The sequence below is a fragment of the Haemaphysalis longicornis genome, unplaced genomic scaffold (assembly GCF_048455015.1).
Source record: "Haemaphysalis longicornis isolate Haplotype H1 unplaced genomic scaffold, Haemaphysalis longicornis Haplotype H1 scaffold_8, whole genome shotgun sequence".
Lineage (NCBI taxonomy): Eukaryota > Metazoa > Arthropoda > Arachnida > Ixodida > Ixodidae > Haemaphysalis > Haemaphysalis longicornis.
Window position 1 is genome coordinate 40,809,229 of NW_027526445.1, and position 16,360 is coordinate 40,825,588.

General features: G+C 48.0%; 1 protein-coding gene across 3 annotated transcripts in view; it reads right to left on the reverse strand.

Moving 5' to 3' along the window:
• The window catches only part of LOC144149703 (sulfotransferase 1B1-like), a 229,386-nt gene that overhangs the window by 182,471 nt on the left and 30,555 nt on the right, over window positions 1-16,360 (reverse strand). Inside the window, exon 1 of one of the 3 annotated variants that reach the window (XM_077681354.1) lies at window positions 10,873-11,055. The exons of the other annotated variants lie outside the window; for them this stretch is intronic. Coding sequence (XP_077537480.1) covers window positions 10,873-11,054 — 182 coding nt within the window. The 5' untranslated portion in view covers window position 11,055. Of the gene's footprint in view, window positions 1-10,872; window positions 11,056-16,360 lie in introns of those variants that run through there. 3 annotated transcript variants of the gene reach the window in all.

The following is a 16,360-nucleotide window of genomic DNA, read 5'->3' on the forward strand; positions in this document are numbered from 1 at the left end:
TGCTAATGGACACAGTTGTGGACACAGTTGTGGTCTAACGAACCGGGACCCCCCCCCCCCCCCTTTACCTTATTATTACCACTACAACTGAAGTAGGATGGCTCCGCATTGACTTAATCCTTCGTCGGCAGTTATCAAGTAGTGTAAAGGAGGGCTACAGATAAACTTCCACCCCCCCCCCCCCCCCGGAACCTCCACAAGCCCAGAAATGTCTACACACGGGGGTTTTCGCTTCGCGAATACATCTGATACGCGGCCGCCGCGGCCGTGATCGAAACCGCGTCCTTGGGCCCAGCGGCACAACGTTTAAACCACCGAGCCGCCGCAGCGGGTACAGCTCGATTCTTCTATTGCACACATCCCGCACACGATTTCGCAGCGAGGTTCAACAGCAGCGCGAGCTAGACGTGAATTCTATGAACAACAGCTGCAAAAAGCGATAGATGGCGCCACACAAAGCAAGAAATGTACATGAGGAAAATATTCAGCTTCCAGAAGCCCTGGGATTTAAGGGTATCACAGAGGAAGTTAACTTCAAGGCTGTCGAGGGGACGAAAAAAAGATTATAATGCTGGTGGACGAAAATAGGTATATTAGCCCTTTTTGGTAAGATGACATGTCATCACCCCGCTACAAAGGGGAAACCAATAGCAATCATCATCATCAACAACAAACAACAACAGCGCGATACCAAGTATAAACGGAGGCGCGAAGTATAAAACAAGTATATATGCAAAAAAACTCTAAAAAATGCTCGCGCCAGTTCCTGAAACAATTGAAAAATTGAGAACACCCCGTAAGAAATCGCAGGAAAACTTTTGTTTTCAATCAACGTGCTTAACAAAGAAAGTTTATGCTGGTTGGATTGTAAAATGTTTTCCGTCATTGCAGTTTGGTTAGGGCGCTCCTGATGCTTTACATATTTAGTTGTTCTAAAAACTAAGTCAAGCACAATTCAGGGCAAATCACAAATTTCAGAGTGAACCAAAATTAAGTACGACAAACGCCCGATTCATTTGAAAACGGGCAGCGAAACACGTGCACTCACCTTCGACAGGAAATTAACCGCCAAAGCACGGAACAGCCACGCAGGGTCAAACCCGCCCTCATCGCGCGAACATTGCTCCGGGGTGAACAGCGTCATGGCCAACCAAACCATCATCCCGCATTCAACCCAAAATATACCGCACAAAAAAAAAATCAACTCGTTCATCAACTACGCTTCGAAAGTCACACTCCAAACTCCCGAACCCGCTTTCCACATAGCACGTACCCCTCGATAGTCCGAGTTCACATAGTTACCCTGTATTCTCGATTCGCTCCAGCTATTTCCGCAAAAAAATCGGGCTTACCGAATGACGTCCGAACCGCCGAAGGCTCACCGACCACCAACCAGCGTACTGATTCTACCCGGCAACGGGTCGTTCCAAATCCGATTCACTGAGACCCCCTCTCCCTCTATAAAAGGAGACCGGGGAACGGTGCCCCTGCCACCGTCAAATTTACAAGACCAACGCATCGACAAAACGGTGAGGGGTCCTTAAACTTGAATGTCTTTGGTCGCCACATACGCATATGTAATTCCGCAAACATCTTTGTATGCAGTCAGAGTACCAAGCACTAACTTACACTGACTTACGGAACGTTTAAGAAAACTGTCTCGTAGAACTGGCCAAGTATAACGCGCTTGTACTCGCAAAATGCCCGTTCATCGTTCGCTTAACTCAACCCAATTAAAGTCGCACAAATTTTCGTAAGCACGCGTAATGTATAGGCTGCTATTCGACGGGCAGAAACAAATGTCTGGTGAATGCCTTTTCGGGAACAGAAAAAGAAATGCCACTTTTGGGCAAAGTTTAGAAAGGCAGCGACACACCGTGCTTGAAAAGGATTATACAGTTCAGTATAGCAGGAAAAGGCCAGTCTTACCATTGGCTATGCAAGCATTGCGCATAAGAGACCACTCCTTATACCACGACCTCGACAGTCTAGGCTTTTTTAAAAGCGCCGCAAGGAGCGTATGCCTCCAACGCGCTTACCGCAGAAGGCAAGTACCGTATTTGCACTATTCTAACAGGTACCCGATTGTAACTCGCAGTAGAATTCAACACCCGGAAACCACAAAAACGACTTAACGCCGGTTCTACCGCGCACGCGAAATAATGCCAACACCTCAATATTGTACAAAATATTTAACTGAACATAAATTGGCACACGCGATGGGCAGCTAAAGCCCTTCCGTGAAGCTTTGCCCTTACAAACGTGGTCCTTCTGTTTTCGCCAACCGCGAACACACGACTCGAGGATGCCTTATGCGCGGGACGCTGCCCGGTTCTTTTCCCTTTCCGTCAAGACGATTACTCTGCATTTAAATGAGGCCTCCATCACCGATTGCGCCACTTCCTTTCGGTTTCTTGTTGACGGTTTCGCTTTTGAGGCTTTGCAACCTATTGCAACGCGCAGGTATTTCTAAACGCCCATTTTCCTTAAAAACAGGTGCGCGTTAGAATCGTGTAAATACGGCATATCCGCATCCTACCCGAGAATAGTGCGGCGCGCACAAGTGGCACCGCGTTGAATTACTCCGCCGAATTAGTTGAATTAACTAACCGAACGACGGCAGCAGCCTATGGCCGCGGGGAGGCGCTGTGTTGAGAGGACCACACAGTGCGGACGTTTCACCAGGTCCAGTGTATTATTCGACGGGACCTGCGGAAACAGCGGTAAAAATCCGACGAAAACCGGAGATGCGCGTTCCGCACTACAACCCCTGCCCTATTTTGCCTGCGGCCCTATAAACCCACGGCTGAGGCATCCCCGCAACTAGCGTGACGTCATCTTACTGCATTTTGTGAGAAAAACTGGCCCCGCATCTGCTCACGTCGCTGAAAATAACATCACTAAATAGGCTACGCTTAAGAGTACCGCCACTTCGTGCATCCTGAAGCGTCTGGGGGCCATTTTGTTTCTGGCTGGCATTGTTGCCATCTCTCCAAACGAAACCACCGCCGTTTGTGACGGGCAGACTGTGGCCGGCCGCTCTACCGTCTCCTAGGCTACCAGAGCGGACGCCAGCCACCCTCGACCGGAAACTGTTCCACAAGACATCCGTACGCTCATCAGGCTTGCTCCGCTCCCGCGAAACATGCACCCTGAGCATCACGTACAGCGCAGGCAAGCACTAGTACAATTCCTACAAAGGAAGTACTCTGACCACCCCAATGTGCGATTCACGGACGCGGCCCACTACGCATCCCATCCAACCACAGCAGTAAGCGTCATCAACGCCTCAGGCGATGTCGTTCGCACTGCGACCGTAAAAAACAAAAACATCGTTGAAGCCGAAGAAACGGCCATCGCACTGGCAATGAACTTTGAATTAACCACTTCACGTAATTACAGACTGCCAACAGGCATGCAGAAACTACGGCAACGGTCGCATCTCAGTATCTGCCCTCCGATTACTAAAAAACCACAAGGATACATTCAACCCCACAATACTAATATGGACACCAGGTCCCGCAGGGCTCGACGGAAACGAGCGAGCCCACGCTACAGCCTGAGCATGCACCCACCGGGCACCCCACCAGTCGCTCCTTGACCCAGAGCCTGACCAGCAGCAGTACCGTGCAATTCTGCAACACCACCGCCGTGCCAGACGTGCCTACCCACCACCGCACCGAAAGCTTAACCGAGAAGAGGCTGTAACCTGGCTGCAACTACAGACCAACAAATACCCCCACCTTAGCTTCCTGCACATCATACACCCCACAATGTATCCACCAACATGCCCACACTGCAGCAGCGAACATGCAACACTGTACCACACCACGTGGGCTTGCCAGAACACACCACCAGCCCCCATTATTCGCCCCCCCCTCCCTCGAGCAGTGGGAGGCCGCGCTGTGCAGTTCGGACCCTGAGGACCAGCGACAGTTGGCGGACCGGGCACGCAGGACCGCAGACACCGCAGGGGCCCTGGACTGAGGGCTTCTCCGGCTTTCAAGCGCGAACCTCTTGAATAAATGTTTTACCCCCGCCACCACCAATCCGTAATATTAATGTGTCGAAACTTCCATTGTCTAGACTGTCGTTCACATATCAGTGTGGTAAATTCCCAATGGTGCCTTCCGCCATGACTGAATTCATAGGGTAACAAACCTTATAGGCCCACGAAAAAAAAAAATCCCAGGCCATGTTCACTACCGTGAAAACTGGGAAGTGGCGGAGTATGCAGAGTGTAAGTGTAATCTTGGCACCTTGGCGTTTTTGCCAACGGAGATGAAACCGTTGGGTGGTAAAGGTATACAGCTTTACTGCAAAAGTCTCGTGTCTTTGAAGCACGAAGTGTTCCAGCGCGAGGCGTAAACCGTTGTCCCGGTGTTTTTCAGTGCGCGTTACGATCTATGAGGCCTAACGGAGTGTCCCGGTGTTTCAAGTGCCCTGACCACACGAGACGAGGGTTGCGACGACAATATGAGACGCCGACAGCCCGAGCCCCTAAGGGGCGTTGCCCGTTGCACTATTGGTGCAAGGGTGGGGAAAAAACAGTGCAGGCAGCCCCCCTCCCTCGGCAACCGGCGGCAACCGGCTTCGCGAACTGGGCGTCTGTAGCCCGCAACTGGGCGTCTGTGTTGCCCACTTCAGACGCGAACGCACGCGCACTGGCCCGTACAAGAGCACGCGTGAGATTATGCCACTATCCCTGGGCAGGGCCAACGCAGTTTGTCTAAAATGCAGGAAAACACATTAAGACGAATTCAAACGAACACGTTCTCAAATCCAGTACGATTAAATCATCGATTTCCCACACAATACTCCCCGGAGTGTGCTTTTTGCGGCAATTCAGGCACCCTCTACCACATCGTCTGGGAGTGCGACCGAAACCCCGACCTTCCCCCCATTCCCAACCCTTCCCGTGAGCAGTGGGAGAGCATGTTGTCCAGCTCGAGCCTCGACGACCAGATGATCTTGGTTGACCGAGCAGACAGAGCCAGGACAGCCCATGGACTTCCGGACTAGGAAGCCACCCCACAATTTATCTTTGCTCATTAAAGTTTCTTCTCTCTCTCTCTCCCTGGGCAGAGCAGAGCGTTTTCGAAGGCCGAGCTGACCGACGCCGGGCACTCGTCACGAGGCGCACCTTAACGTGCGCTCGGTATTTTTTCCTTGATATTTTTTTTTCTGATAACGCCATACGGCGGAACTAAAAGCGTAAACAGCTGTGCTGTTAAAAGCTCGTTAAAATAGAATTTCGCCCACAACAGAGCCGAAACACGCAAGGTGTATCCGAAACCAACCTGACACGCCTCAATCAAAATTGAAATGATTCGTTCGTGGTTACCTGCATCCCCGACAGATTACTCACATTTCAGCTCTGCGGCACGTGTCGTTGCCTTTTCTGTGCATTTGTGCAGTAATCTGATGGGGGAACTGTAAAGTTTACAGAAGGTGCAACGCGCAAAGCTCCGAGTCATAGCAGAAATTCTCGCTTGTATAAGTATGGTGCTGACGGTGACGTTATTCGCTTCATTCAGCTACTTTCCGCACAACGAATCAATGCTACATGTTCGGCGCTAGGAGTGTACGTGGAGTCGCATTCAATCTAAGAATGAATCCACAAGGCGGCCGGTGCACCAAAACCATACGAACTGCCATCCCATACCAATCACCACGCAGTGACCACGGGGCGTTCCGCTTTAGCGGCACGAGAAAGCTAGCGAGGTACACCGCCGTCTGGCAGACAGACAGACAGAACAGCTTTGTTTGGCCCCAGCCGGGGTGATTAGGCCGCGGCGACGTCCTCTCCGTCGTCTGTTGTGCAGCAGGGCCCCTTTTGGGAGGGGGTCCAATGCCGTCGGCCAAGCGGTACAAGTCTCGTATTTTCTGATTGGTGACTTCAATAAGCGCCGTATTTTGTCCAGCGGCCCCCAACCCCGGGTCTGTCGCTTTCGCAGTGGTAAATTCCTCCTTTCTACCTGCTCTTCAGGGTAATCACTCCACCATTCTCCTTTCTTCTATGCCTACAGTTTCCGTAGCTACTCTTCCGTCTTCCTCTCTTTTTCTTTTTTTCTTGCAAGCAGTTTTTCATTCCTGGTGTGTGTCTTTCTATTCTCTCTCCATCTACCTTTTTTTACGCCAGTTCTACCTAGGGGGTACCGGCAGACATCTGCTCAATGTACTGGGGGTCCGGGTCACTCAAAGCGGCCTCACAGCGTACGCTGCTGGTGAGGGTCAGGAGGGCGGAATGGGATCGGAGCCTGGATAGTGCGATGCTGTCCCAGTCCCCACATGATGCGGTACAGCGATGCGCGAGGGGCATAAAGATTCGGACATGCGTCTATGTAGATTTTAGGAAAGATCGCGGACGCGGTGGCAGGGATTGGGGAAGGAGCTGATCTGGAGCTGGCGAAGGATGACCTCTTAATAAGAGCGTCGGGTTAGAGATTGGCGATGAGGCGGAAATTAAAGCAGTGCGCTCGAAACGGTAACGAGCGAGGATGTCCCCGTATGCGTGCAACCTGCCACGCAGAGGGACTACTATATCACTATCATCGGAGACGCCCTCTCTGAAGTCCAAAGCTCGAGCAGCTTCACGAACCACTGAGTTTCCAGATAGCGCGCTATGGTGGGAACCCAGATGAGAATGAAAGAGTGAGAGCGGATGCACTGTGCCATCTAAAGGACTGATAAAGTTGCCGGAGAAATTCTTACGCGGAGAAAAGTTAGGATGACTGATTTTGAGCCACTGATGATAGGTGTTTTAAGGTGGGGGCTGTGGGTCATATCCAACAGAATGGCGATCTCTTATCCGGTCTGGCAAAACATCAGTTCGCAAAGGGTATATCGTTCCAAGGAAAGTTCGTAAAACTGAAACAAATCTTACCATGTGCACAGTGGCGTAACTAGATAGGATGGCGCCCATGGCAAATATATTTTCGCGCCCCTCATGATAATAATGATAGTGATTGTCATCATCATCACCACCATATTATTATTATTATTATTATTTTTTTTTTTGCTGTTTTGCTTTCTGAGATTACTGTAACTATCTTTACTATATTGTTTCTTTCATGCATACGGTTTTGGGTGTTGTGTTGTCTTGATTTTAGTTTGTTTTTATGTATGTTTTGTATATGGTGTACCAGTACCAAGACCCTAGGGTTGTTCCTGGGCACCGAAAATAAAGGTTGATTGATTGATTGATTGATTGATTGATTGATTGATTGATTGATTGATTGATTGATTGATTGATTGATTGATTGATTGATTGATTGATTGATTGATTATTGTTGTTGTTGTTGTTTTTGTTGTAGTCGTCATCTATGTTGAAAGAAGGCCATCTGGCTGTTTTTGGAAAGCGAATGAGTGATTCTTTGGTTGATTGTTCTCTACAGTGGACTATAGCCGTCTTAGCATATGTATTCATCGTACCATACCCCAGAAGTCCGCAAGGTTCGAAAGAAAAGTGAAAAAAGAAATGGACCTTGTCGGTCACCGGTTTTCGTATCGCTTTACGTAAAATAGGACCATGAAATCTATTTCTCAAATGATTTATTGCAAACTTCATATCTACATACTATGCCCACATTGTTTTTTAATGGTAATGATGCGTTAGACAAACTCATTCCGGCAATCCCTGTGGTCTCCTCGTCGCATATCACTGCCATTTGTGACGCCGGTGCTGATGCTCATCGTCAGCAAGTTGCCAAGAAAAAAAAATATGCTCCAATGCACGCTGTGAAGGTGGTTGGAAAGTAAAGCCTTAAACGACACCCACAACAATTGCCCATGCGACGTCACTTAGATTCACACACGTGGCTCTACAAAGAGTGAAACAAGAGATTCTGCCATCCGTTACCTGTAATTCGCGGGCGGAGTCACGAAAGCACCAGCGTCGGCCACGGCAAGGCTAGAGCGGCGGATGCCGCCCCTGTAGCCCGGCCGTGAGTCGACGTAAAGAAAACGACGAGGTGCGTCTTTCGAAGGGTGAGACAGCAGAACTTAGCCATCCTAATGTGCTAGCTCGGGGCTGCGGCAGGAAATAGGACCGCTGCGGCAGGAAATAGAACGCAACCGCGCAAGCTCAGGAGCGCAACGCCTTCCACTGAGCATTCGCGGCGTGTATCGTTTTTGATGGAACACGACCATACTGGTTTGGTGTGAATATAAAAGAGGATCCCTAAACTCTACTGCACGTGGTTCACCTGGCGTTTTAAGAATAGCTGCAAAGGATTAATCTAATCGCCCCCCCCCCCCACACACACACACACACATACACTTCACCCCACCGCTCGCTTCTGGAATACAAACGAAAACAGAAAGCGCATGCATACATGCAGCCCGCACGCACACTGTATATCATCTGGTGTTGCCTCCTGGACTTCGCACCTAAGCATTCACACATCGGTGGCGCCGCTTCGTGACAAGGAAAGCAGAAAGGAAATAGACTGCTTGAACAGCCACATTGCAGCAAAAGGATAGTGCTGAGGGAGACAAGGACGGACAGAGGGGGTCACATACGGGGTACTATGCCGGGAGGTTGGCGGGGTGCTAGCGCCCCGTGTGCGTCCCCGACATTGCGCCCCATGTGTGATCCCCTCTTGTCGTCCTTGTCTTCCTCAGCACTATCCTTTTTCTGCAATGTCGCGCCAACTAGCACAACTGGCGCTCTCTTCAACAGCGACCTTTGCAGCAGTGCCGTCCCGCTGCGGTGACATACGGTAACCCGGTGCCGCTTTTTTCCCTCCGGCACATGTTGGGAGGACTTGGCTCGGCGCCCCCTCCCTAGTGGCGCCCGGGGCACTTGTACCCCCTTGCCCCCCCCCCACGCCACTGCACCTGCAAGTATGTTTCAGTTTTATGTCATGTCCTCACGAAATTTACGAACAGTTTTTTATCTGAAACTTTGTACCCGAGGAAGCTGGGGCAAGTGAACTTTTATTGCGTTTGTACTCGGCTGTCTTGTTTGAAAATTATCAAGGCACGTGCGCGTGTTTCTGAGCGGACCGAAAAAAAAAACGAACGTCTATATTTGTAACTAAAAAAAATAGACAACTCAATACTTCACTGTATGAAAGCAGAACATATTCATCCTTTTACAGGCTTCTGGTGTGCATATATACAGACACACATCTGGACGTCGACAAAACATCGGTTCAGCCAAAGCGAACACAGTAGTTCTACACAGCATTCCGGCTTTAGCAGAGCACCTGTTTCGGGGAGAACCGGCTTCAAATTACCCTGAAAACTCCTTTGGAGGTCCCAACCCTCTTTGAAATTTTTGTGCGTGGACATTTTGGCGCAGGATCAGAAAAAATAAGGTCCACTTTCTAGGTATTTGCACTGAAACTCAGGCCCCATGGGCTAAGAAGCGAAGATTGTAACTCCTCTCGGCAAGGTATGGCTTTGGGTATAGTTGGTTAAAAACTGGTTAGAATACGATCGCGCCACCTTGTCATAACCACTCCTTTTCCAGGAAATGAAATTTCGGTGCTTTATACACATCTCACGTGTCAGGAAATCCGGGAGGCGTAAAAAAAAATTAGAAGTAGTCTAACTTGTCCCAACTTTAACCACGAACGGCAAATAGGAAAAACGAATAATACCGACCATTGGTAGATCACCATAAATGAACGATCCTAGTGCAACAAAAAAAAAAGAAAAGAAAAAAATGGCAGCATCTCCACTCCGTGGATGATGTCGAGGGTGCGGAGTACGGGGACTCGAAATGGCATCCAAGTTGGGCCCCGAGTGACATCCGATTTGCGCCCCGACCGTCATTCGATTTGAGCCGTGAGTTGCACCTTGATTATTCCCTAAATGGAACTGCAACTCACGGCTCAAATCGAATTTCGCTTGATTTTCGCTCGATGGTGCTAAGGGAGTAAGCGGCGAGGAAGTGAGCCGTTTGACTCTCGGGTACCAACTCACGATCGTAGCCCAATGGGTAAGACGACTGACACTAACTCTGTCTGGTCTACCAGACACAGGCTCGAATGATGCCGGTGCCTGTGTGATTTTTTGGGATTGTAAATGTTATGTTCACGGACGCGGACGGACATTGTGCGGTCCTAAGGTACTCCGCACTTAAAACTAACGCAGGCCAATACCCACTCAAACAACATTTCCATGCGCGGCACGGGCGAGAGACACGTATAGGCCAATGGTTTATTGAACAAATCAGACGATCTTCTGCTGTGAAACAGCTTCTCCCGGTAATCTGTGTGAGAGGAAAAAGCTGTTTCGCAGTTAAGTACGGTACATAAGCACCGCCGGGATTCGACACAAATGAATCAACGATTTCGGTATCCGGGGAATGCATAATGTCTGCCTTGCTTGATGACTTGCCGGCATTGGAATTTTATGAACTCAACGGCAATCTAGCAAAGAATGATGGCCGATCATTTCCATTGCCTCGGAGCACACTGGCGCCGCAAAATCGCGTTCGCGCATACTGGACATCAGAAAATGAGATAAGCACGCCGGTTAGACAAAAGAGCAGACCGGACGGTGAAACAGCTTCCGCCTGTTGCGAATTAAATTTAATTTACTCCACTTTCTTGCTCGTTAACACGCTTCGGCGCACTTTAAAGATCCCCAGGTGGTCAAAATTAATCCGGAGCCCTCCCCTACGGTGCGCCTTATCGCCTGCGTTGCGTGGGCGCGTTAACCCTACAATAAGTTGATCAATCAAGTATTTTGCTGATTGCGGCAGTCAGTATATAAGGGCACTGTGATATAGATTTGTTACCTTTCATCTTGAAATCTCCACAATACAAAAAGTATTCCGAAACAATCATCCTAGTCATTCGTCCCGGTGTCTCGTACACCACAATGCCTGCGCGACAAAAACACCGGTGACTGACTGACCTGAGAGAAAGGTGGATGAGGAATATATTGAACTGCGTCATGATTTTCTCGTAGAGGCCGGCGACACCAATGGCTGCGCCCGAATGCGATGAGTACACGGCCCGGTGCAGAGCTGAACGGCCACTTAAGGGGCGTTGAACGGGCAGCGTAAACACGGGGCTTATGTAGCAAACACCTTGCATCGTGTGTGCATCAACACTTTATATAAGCGAAGACGGAACGCGTGCAACGCGCACGAAGCGGAGCCGGCTGAACGCCCAAAAACATACACATTAGTCGAAAAACTTTGACAACAATAAACATAACAGCTAGGACGACTAAGGAAAAGAGGATATCAAATACTGATTTATGACCGCGTCCCATTGTGCTTTCTGGAAAGCTTGCGACTTCGTGAGGTTAGCCAGACACCTTTGTTGTCGCCCTTCATCGGTTGCTCTACCTTTCCAGGTGTTTTCTATGCGGTATGCGTTTTGCTAGCCGGAATACAAAGAAAATCGCACACCGCGACTGTTACGAGCCTGTGTTCGGAGTAGAATGCCCAGCTTTAATTTAAAACTTGAGGCCGGTAAATCACGGGCACTGCTTCAGACACAGTTGAACTTCCGTACAAAGGCACCCCGCAAAGGGCAGTGCTATCCCCTCTACTATTCAATCAGGCCGTACTAAATATTCCTAACCTCAGATGCAGCCTGTCTGTTCCAACGAGATCACCTCGTGGGTTGATTGATTGTAGGGTTTAACGCGCCGACGCAACGCAGGCGATGAGGCGCGCCGTAGTGGAGGGCTCCGGATTAATTTTGACCACCTGGGGATCTTTAACGTGCGCCGAAATCTCGTACACACGGGCGTTTTTGGTTTTCGCCTCCATCAGAAAAGCGGCCGCCGCGGCCGGGAATCGAACCCGCGACCTCGTGCTCAGCAGCGCAACGCCTTAGCCACTGAGCCACCGCGGCGGGTTCACCTCGTGGGTAACGGGCGGCAGTGATTCTCACACACAGAATGCTCTCCACCCGTTCAAAGGCGTCTCCTCCAGACAGGCCCGTCGTCTGCGTGTATCACCAAATAAAGAAGTTGTTTTCTCTCTCTCTCTCTCTCTCTCTCTCTCTCTCTCTCTCTCTCTCTCTCTCTCTCTCTCTCACTCACTTCTCTCTGGCTTCCTTGTCTCGGTTTCCACTACTCGCCGGAGCACCATCTCTCCGTAGCCTCAGCAATTATCACCCCTGCTGCAGCGAGATATGACAGGTCCCGGTGAAAAGAGTTGTTGCGGACACAAAACCCCCAAACATTCTACCGCGCACGCCGAAAACAACTTTGCCAACCATGCACGACAGCCCCGCTTCCGCGGTCATTCCGCGGAGACGCACGACGGAACTTCACAGGGTTGCCGCGAGCACAAAACCGCAAACCCGCAGATTCAGCCAGACGTATACACAATAGCGGCGCGCCAACGTTTCCTTGAAAACCCGTGCAACCGATCCCTCATTTAACGGTCACACATGAACCAATCTCGAACCTCTCCCGCGCACGTGCTGAGCGCACAAAACCCACAACTTTTTACCGTAAACCTTCAAACTTCGTCAACTTTGTGAGGGGTCATCGGTCACGTCGTCCCCTTCAGCGTCCTGGCAAACGATGGGTTATTTCACAGGCTCGGTTATTTCACACGCAACACGCAACACGCAAACGCAAGGGGTTGCATTGCACGGTCATGTACAGACAACAATAAACTCCCAAGGAGAGCAAAATATACGCACAGATAATAATTTCAAGGCCCCTTCGCTGACATGAGCAATCGATTTTCGCTGACCTGAGCAATCGATTAATTTAACACCGCCTTTCCGGTCAGAACCCGCGAACGGCCGCCGCAGCGTCCACAAGGAAACAATGATGCATCCGTCACAATTAAAGGTTACTTATGTCTCGATGCTGCTGTGGTTGCACAATGTCCAAGACACTGCATATGTGCGTGGCGTTGCCCTATTTTTAGGTATGTGCGCATACTATACATAAGCATGTTTCGCTGTTCCCTGTAAAGTACATTGTTGTACGTTATGATCGAACGAATACTGCGTCTGTCCTGGGTCATTAATCGAATGCTAAAGAAAAGTTTGGTTACCACGGAACAAGAAAAAAGCACACACCCGAATCAGTGATAAAAATAATTTTTTTTACAATGCAGGCTATAAACGTAGAGGTCTCGGCATTTCCAAATTTGTATGATAAACGAGGAAGAAGTTGAATTATGGCTTTAAAAAAAGCAAAAGGTGATAACTACACTCTAAGCTGGGTAACCCTTAGTAGAGGTATACATTTTCGAATTTTTGTAACCTATAATTTATAAGGTACAAAAGTAACCTATATCTCAGTAACCTTTGTATAGTTATACACGTAAGGGTTACTGAGTTATAGGTTACTTTCTAGCTTTCAGCATGCATACCTTTATATAGGTGACATCTACCGCCGTGCAAGGCCAACACACCTGGAAGGTGTTACGCTGCATATTAGCGCGTTTCCGCCGACGTCGCTGTGGAGAGCCTCCGATGGCGCCTTTCGGGCGCGGTGAACGCACGGTGCGTCAGTGGAAGACGATATGTGCAACAACGCTCTCCATTGCGCAGTCTCAACTCGGCAAGCATCGAGTGTCTTTTGTACGTCCCTTCAATGAACTGCAGGCCACTATTGAGGCTGTGCAAACATTACAATAAGGATATGCTAAAATAAAAGTTACTTTTAAAATTAGTAAAATTGTGGCACCATAAACCTCGAAAATATTCTAATATACCTATATGCATCCATATGTATATGCATAAGATGACCTGTTCGATAGTAATTACCCACGTTGTCACTCAAAAACCTTTGAGAATATTGGCAACGCTTGAGGCATATGAACAGGCATGACTAAATTTGATGTTGGCATCGGCTTTGTGCCGTTTAAGAAACGAGCATGACACATGCATAAAACCTCTTATAGTAAAATACAGGAATGAAGTTAATCTTTAGTGAAACCACATTTCTTTAAATAAGCCAGATGAGATGCACTTGATAGCTTACTTCAAAAGGACGCCAAAGCTGTGATAACATAGCTTTAAGCCAAAGATTCTTGCGTGACAACTTGGCTCATGATGATAAAAAAAATCGTGCAATACGTGCACTTATCTTTGCACATATTACACGAGCGCATTTTCAGAAGTTTGGCATGAGTATTTGAGAAACATACATAGTACCCATATTTAAGGAATAACACAGGAGGACTATTCCTTAAAAAAGCACCAAAGCTGCGAACCACCAAATCTTATTGTCCCTTAACGAATACTAGGCTTTTCCCTATATTTCTATATAAGGTAAAATTCGTTTTAGTCATATATCCTTGTTGTACCTATTTAATACACGCTGCGAGATCCACTTCACAAACACGGCCAAATATACAGATTTTTCACCCTAATAGTTGCGCGGATGTATGCAGAGTATTCCAAAATTTCAGATTGTTTGGATACTGCTATTGAACAAATTGTGGACGAGACGAAGAAGTAGAAAGAACATTTATTATAAAATCACTGTTTCATACAAAGCAGTATTTAGGGCTGTATTCCCTGCATTATCCGTGTCCCCAGAGTCTAACTTCACACTCGGAATTCATTCGCCTCTACGAATCCATTTTACACTTCGTTCTTAGGTTTGTCATTAAAATTACATCTCAGTTGTAGATTCCCACTCTAAGTTATCGTTTTTCTGCAGCACTAACAAGCTTTTCGGTGAATTGCAATCTGTCTTTTCGACGAAAGTTCTCCTGGCATATAAATTTGCTGCATAAAAACAAGCACTTGGGAAAATGCAAACACATACGTGTGGCATTTTATGTAGTACACAAGAAGGCACGAAATCAGGGCACACTGAAGACTCCCAGAGGTCATCTGAATAACGTGTTGCCTGCTGCCGTAGATGGAGGTATATATTTGAAGGGCCGTCACTTAGATTTTTTGCCCCTGGATATGAAACCCATGGGGGTATCATATCCATGGGGGTAGAGGTATACAGATTCGCTGCTCGTGTCTTTGAAGCACGGAGCTCTCTAGCACGAGGCGTGAACGAGTGCCCCATGTTTTTTTTTTAATACGCGTTACGTTCTAGCGCGAAGCGTGAACGAGTGTCCCGGTGTTTTAGTACCATGACTACATGATACGACAAATACGACGACGACAGGTGACGCCAAGAAACGGAGCCCCTGAGGGGGCTTAGCCCCTAATGCACGTTTGGTTTATTAAAATAAGTACTGCTTTGTCCTCGCAACAACAATGCCAGTTTTATTGCAAACTGCAAACAATAATGAAGATATTTAAAAAAAAACGTATCAAGCAGTGGCGACCCCCCCAGCCCTTTTACACCGACAGTCACTGACTTTGGGACCTCCTCCTGTATGTATTCGTCGTGTATTCTTTATTTACGCTGGAATAAATTCAATTCAATTTCTATGAAGGAGCCTAATCCTCTCTCCGCAACTGGCGGCTGCCGAAGTAAGCCGGCGCCATGAAACTTGAATAAGCGATTATAGTGGGGTATTTAGCTACGTTTTGCCGTTACACTTGGACGATAACGTTAAGTTAACACAAAGATAACTATGTTTTTATTTCGGCCCCATATTACCTGCCTTCTGCCCATACTGCGTCATTGTAGTGCGAAATTTCAACAGCTTCAATATTTCTACCCCTTTTTTCCCGGTTGGAAAACGTCCATCGTGTTTCGAATAGAGCGGATTAAGTTATGAAACGCTAGTTCTTCCCAATCGGCCGCTCGAACGCATTCCATAAAGGATGGTAAAATCAAAGTTCGTACTATAGCTGCATATTAAGGTCACAATAAGAAAGCGCGCATTAAGTACAAGACATAAAAGAAAGAAAAGTAGAAACTTAGCAAGAACACAAAAACACACGCCAAGCTATAAATAAATTTTAGAACTACAGTAAACCCCTCTAAATAAAGTCCATTACGAACTTGGTGCTTATGCAAGCCTTTAACTGCATACGTTGCGTCAGAATCGGGAGAAATCCGCCATCGCAATTGACAGTTGCAAGCAATTTTGAACTGAATTGAATTGAATTGTTTATTATTCCAAACGGTGAAAAATACATACAAATTAATATACAGTATCTTAAGTCAAGTCAGTATCTTAAGAGCAGTATCTTAAGTCAAACGAATAAAAATTTTATTTCCTTTCGCACAATGTTTAAAACTCGAGATACGCAGTGAACGAACTTCTGCGACACTTTCGGCGAATGCGAGATAGCGGGGTTTCTCTCGGCAGAATCGCTAGCCGGGGACACATTTTAGGGGCAAAGCACCTTAGGACCTCGCTTTGTCCGTGGCTTGTCTCTTGGCGTCCATGTAGGCAGTGTTGCGCATGCGCTAGGAGCATTGGATTGGATTGGATTGAAATGGATCGGATTGGATTGGATTAAATTGAATTGTACCGGGTTGGATTGGAAGTGGTTAC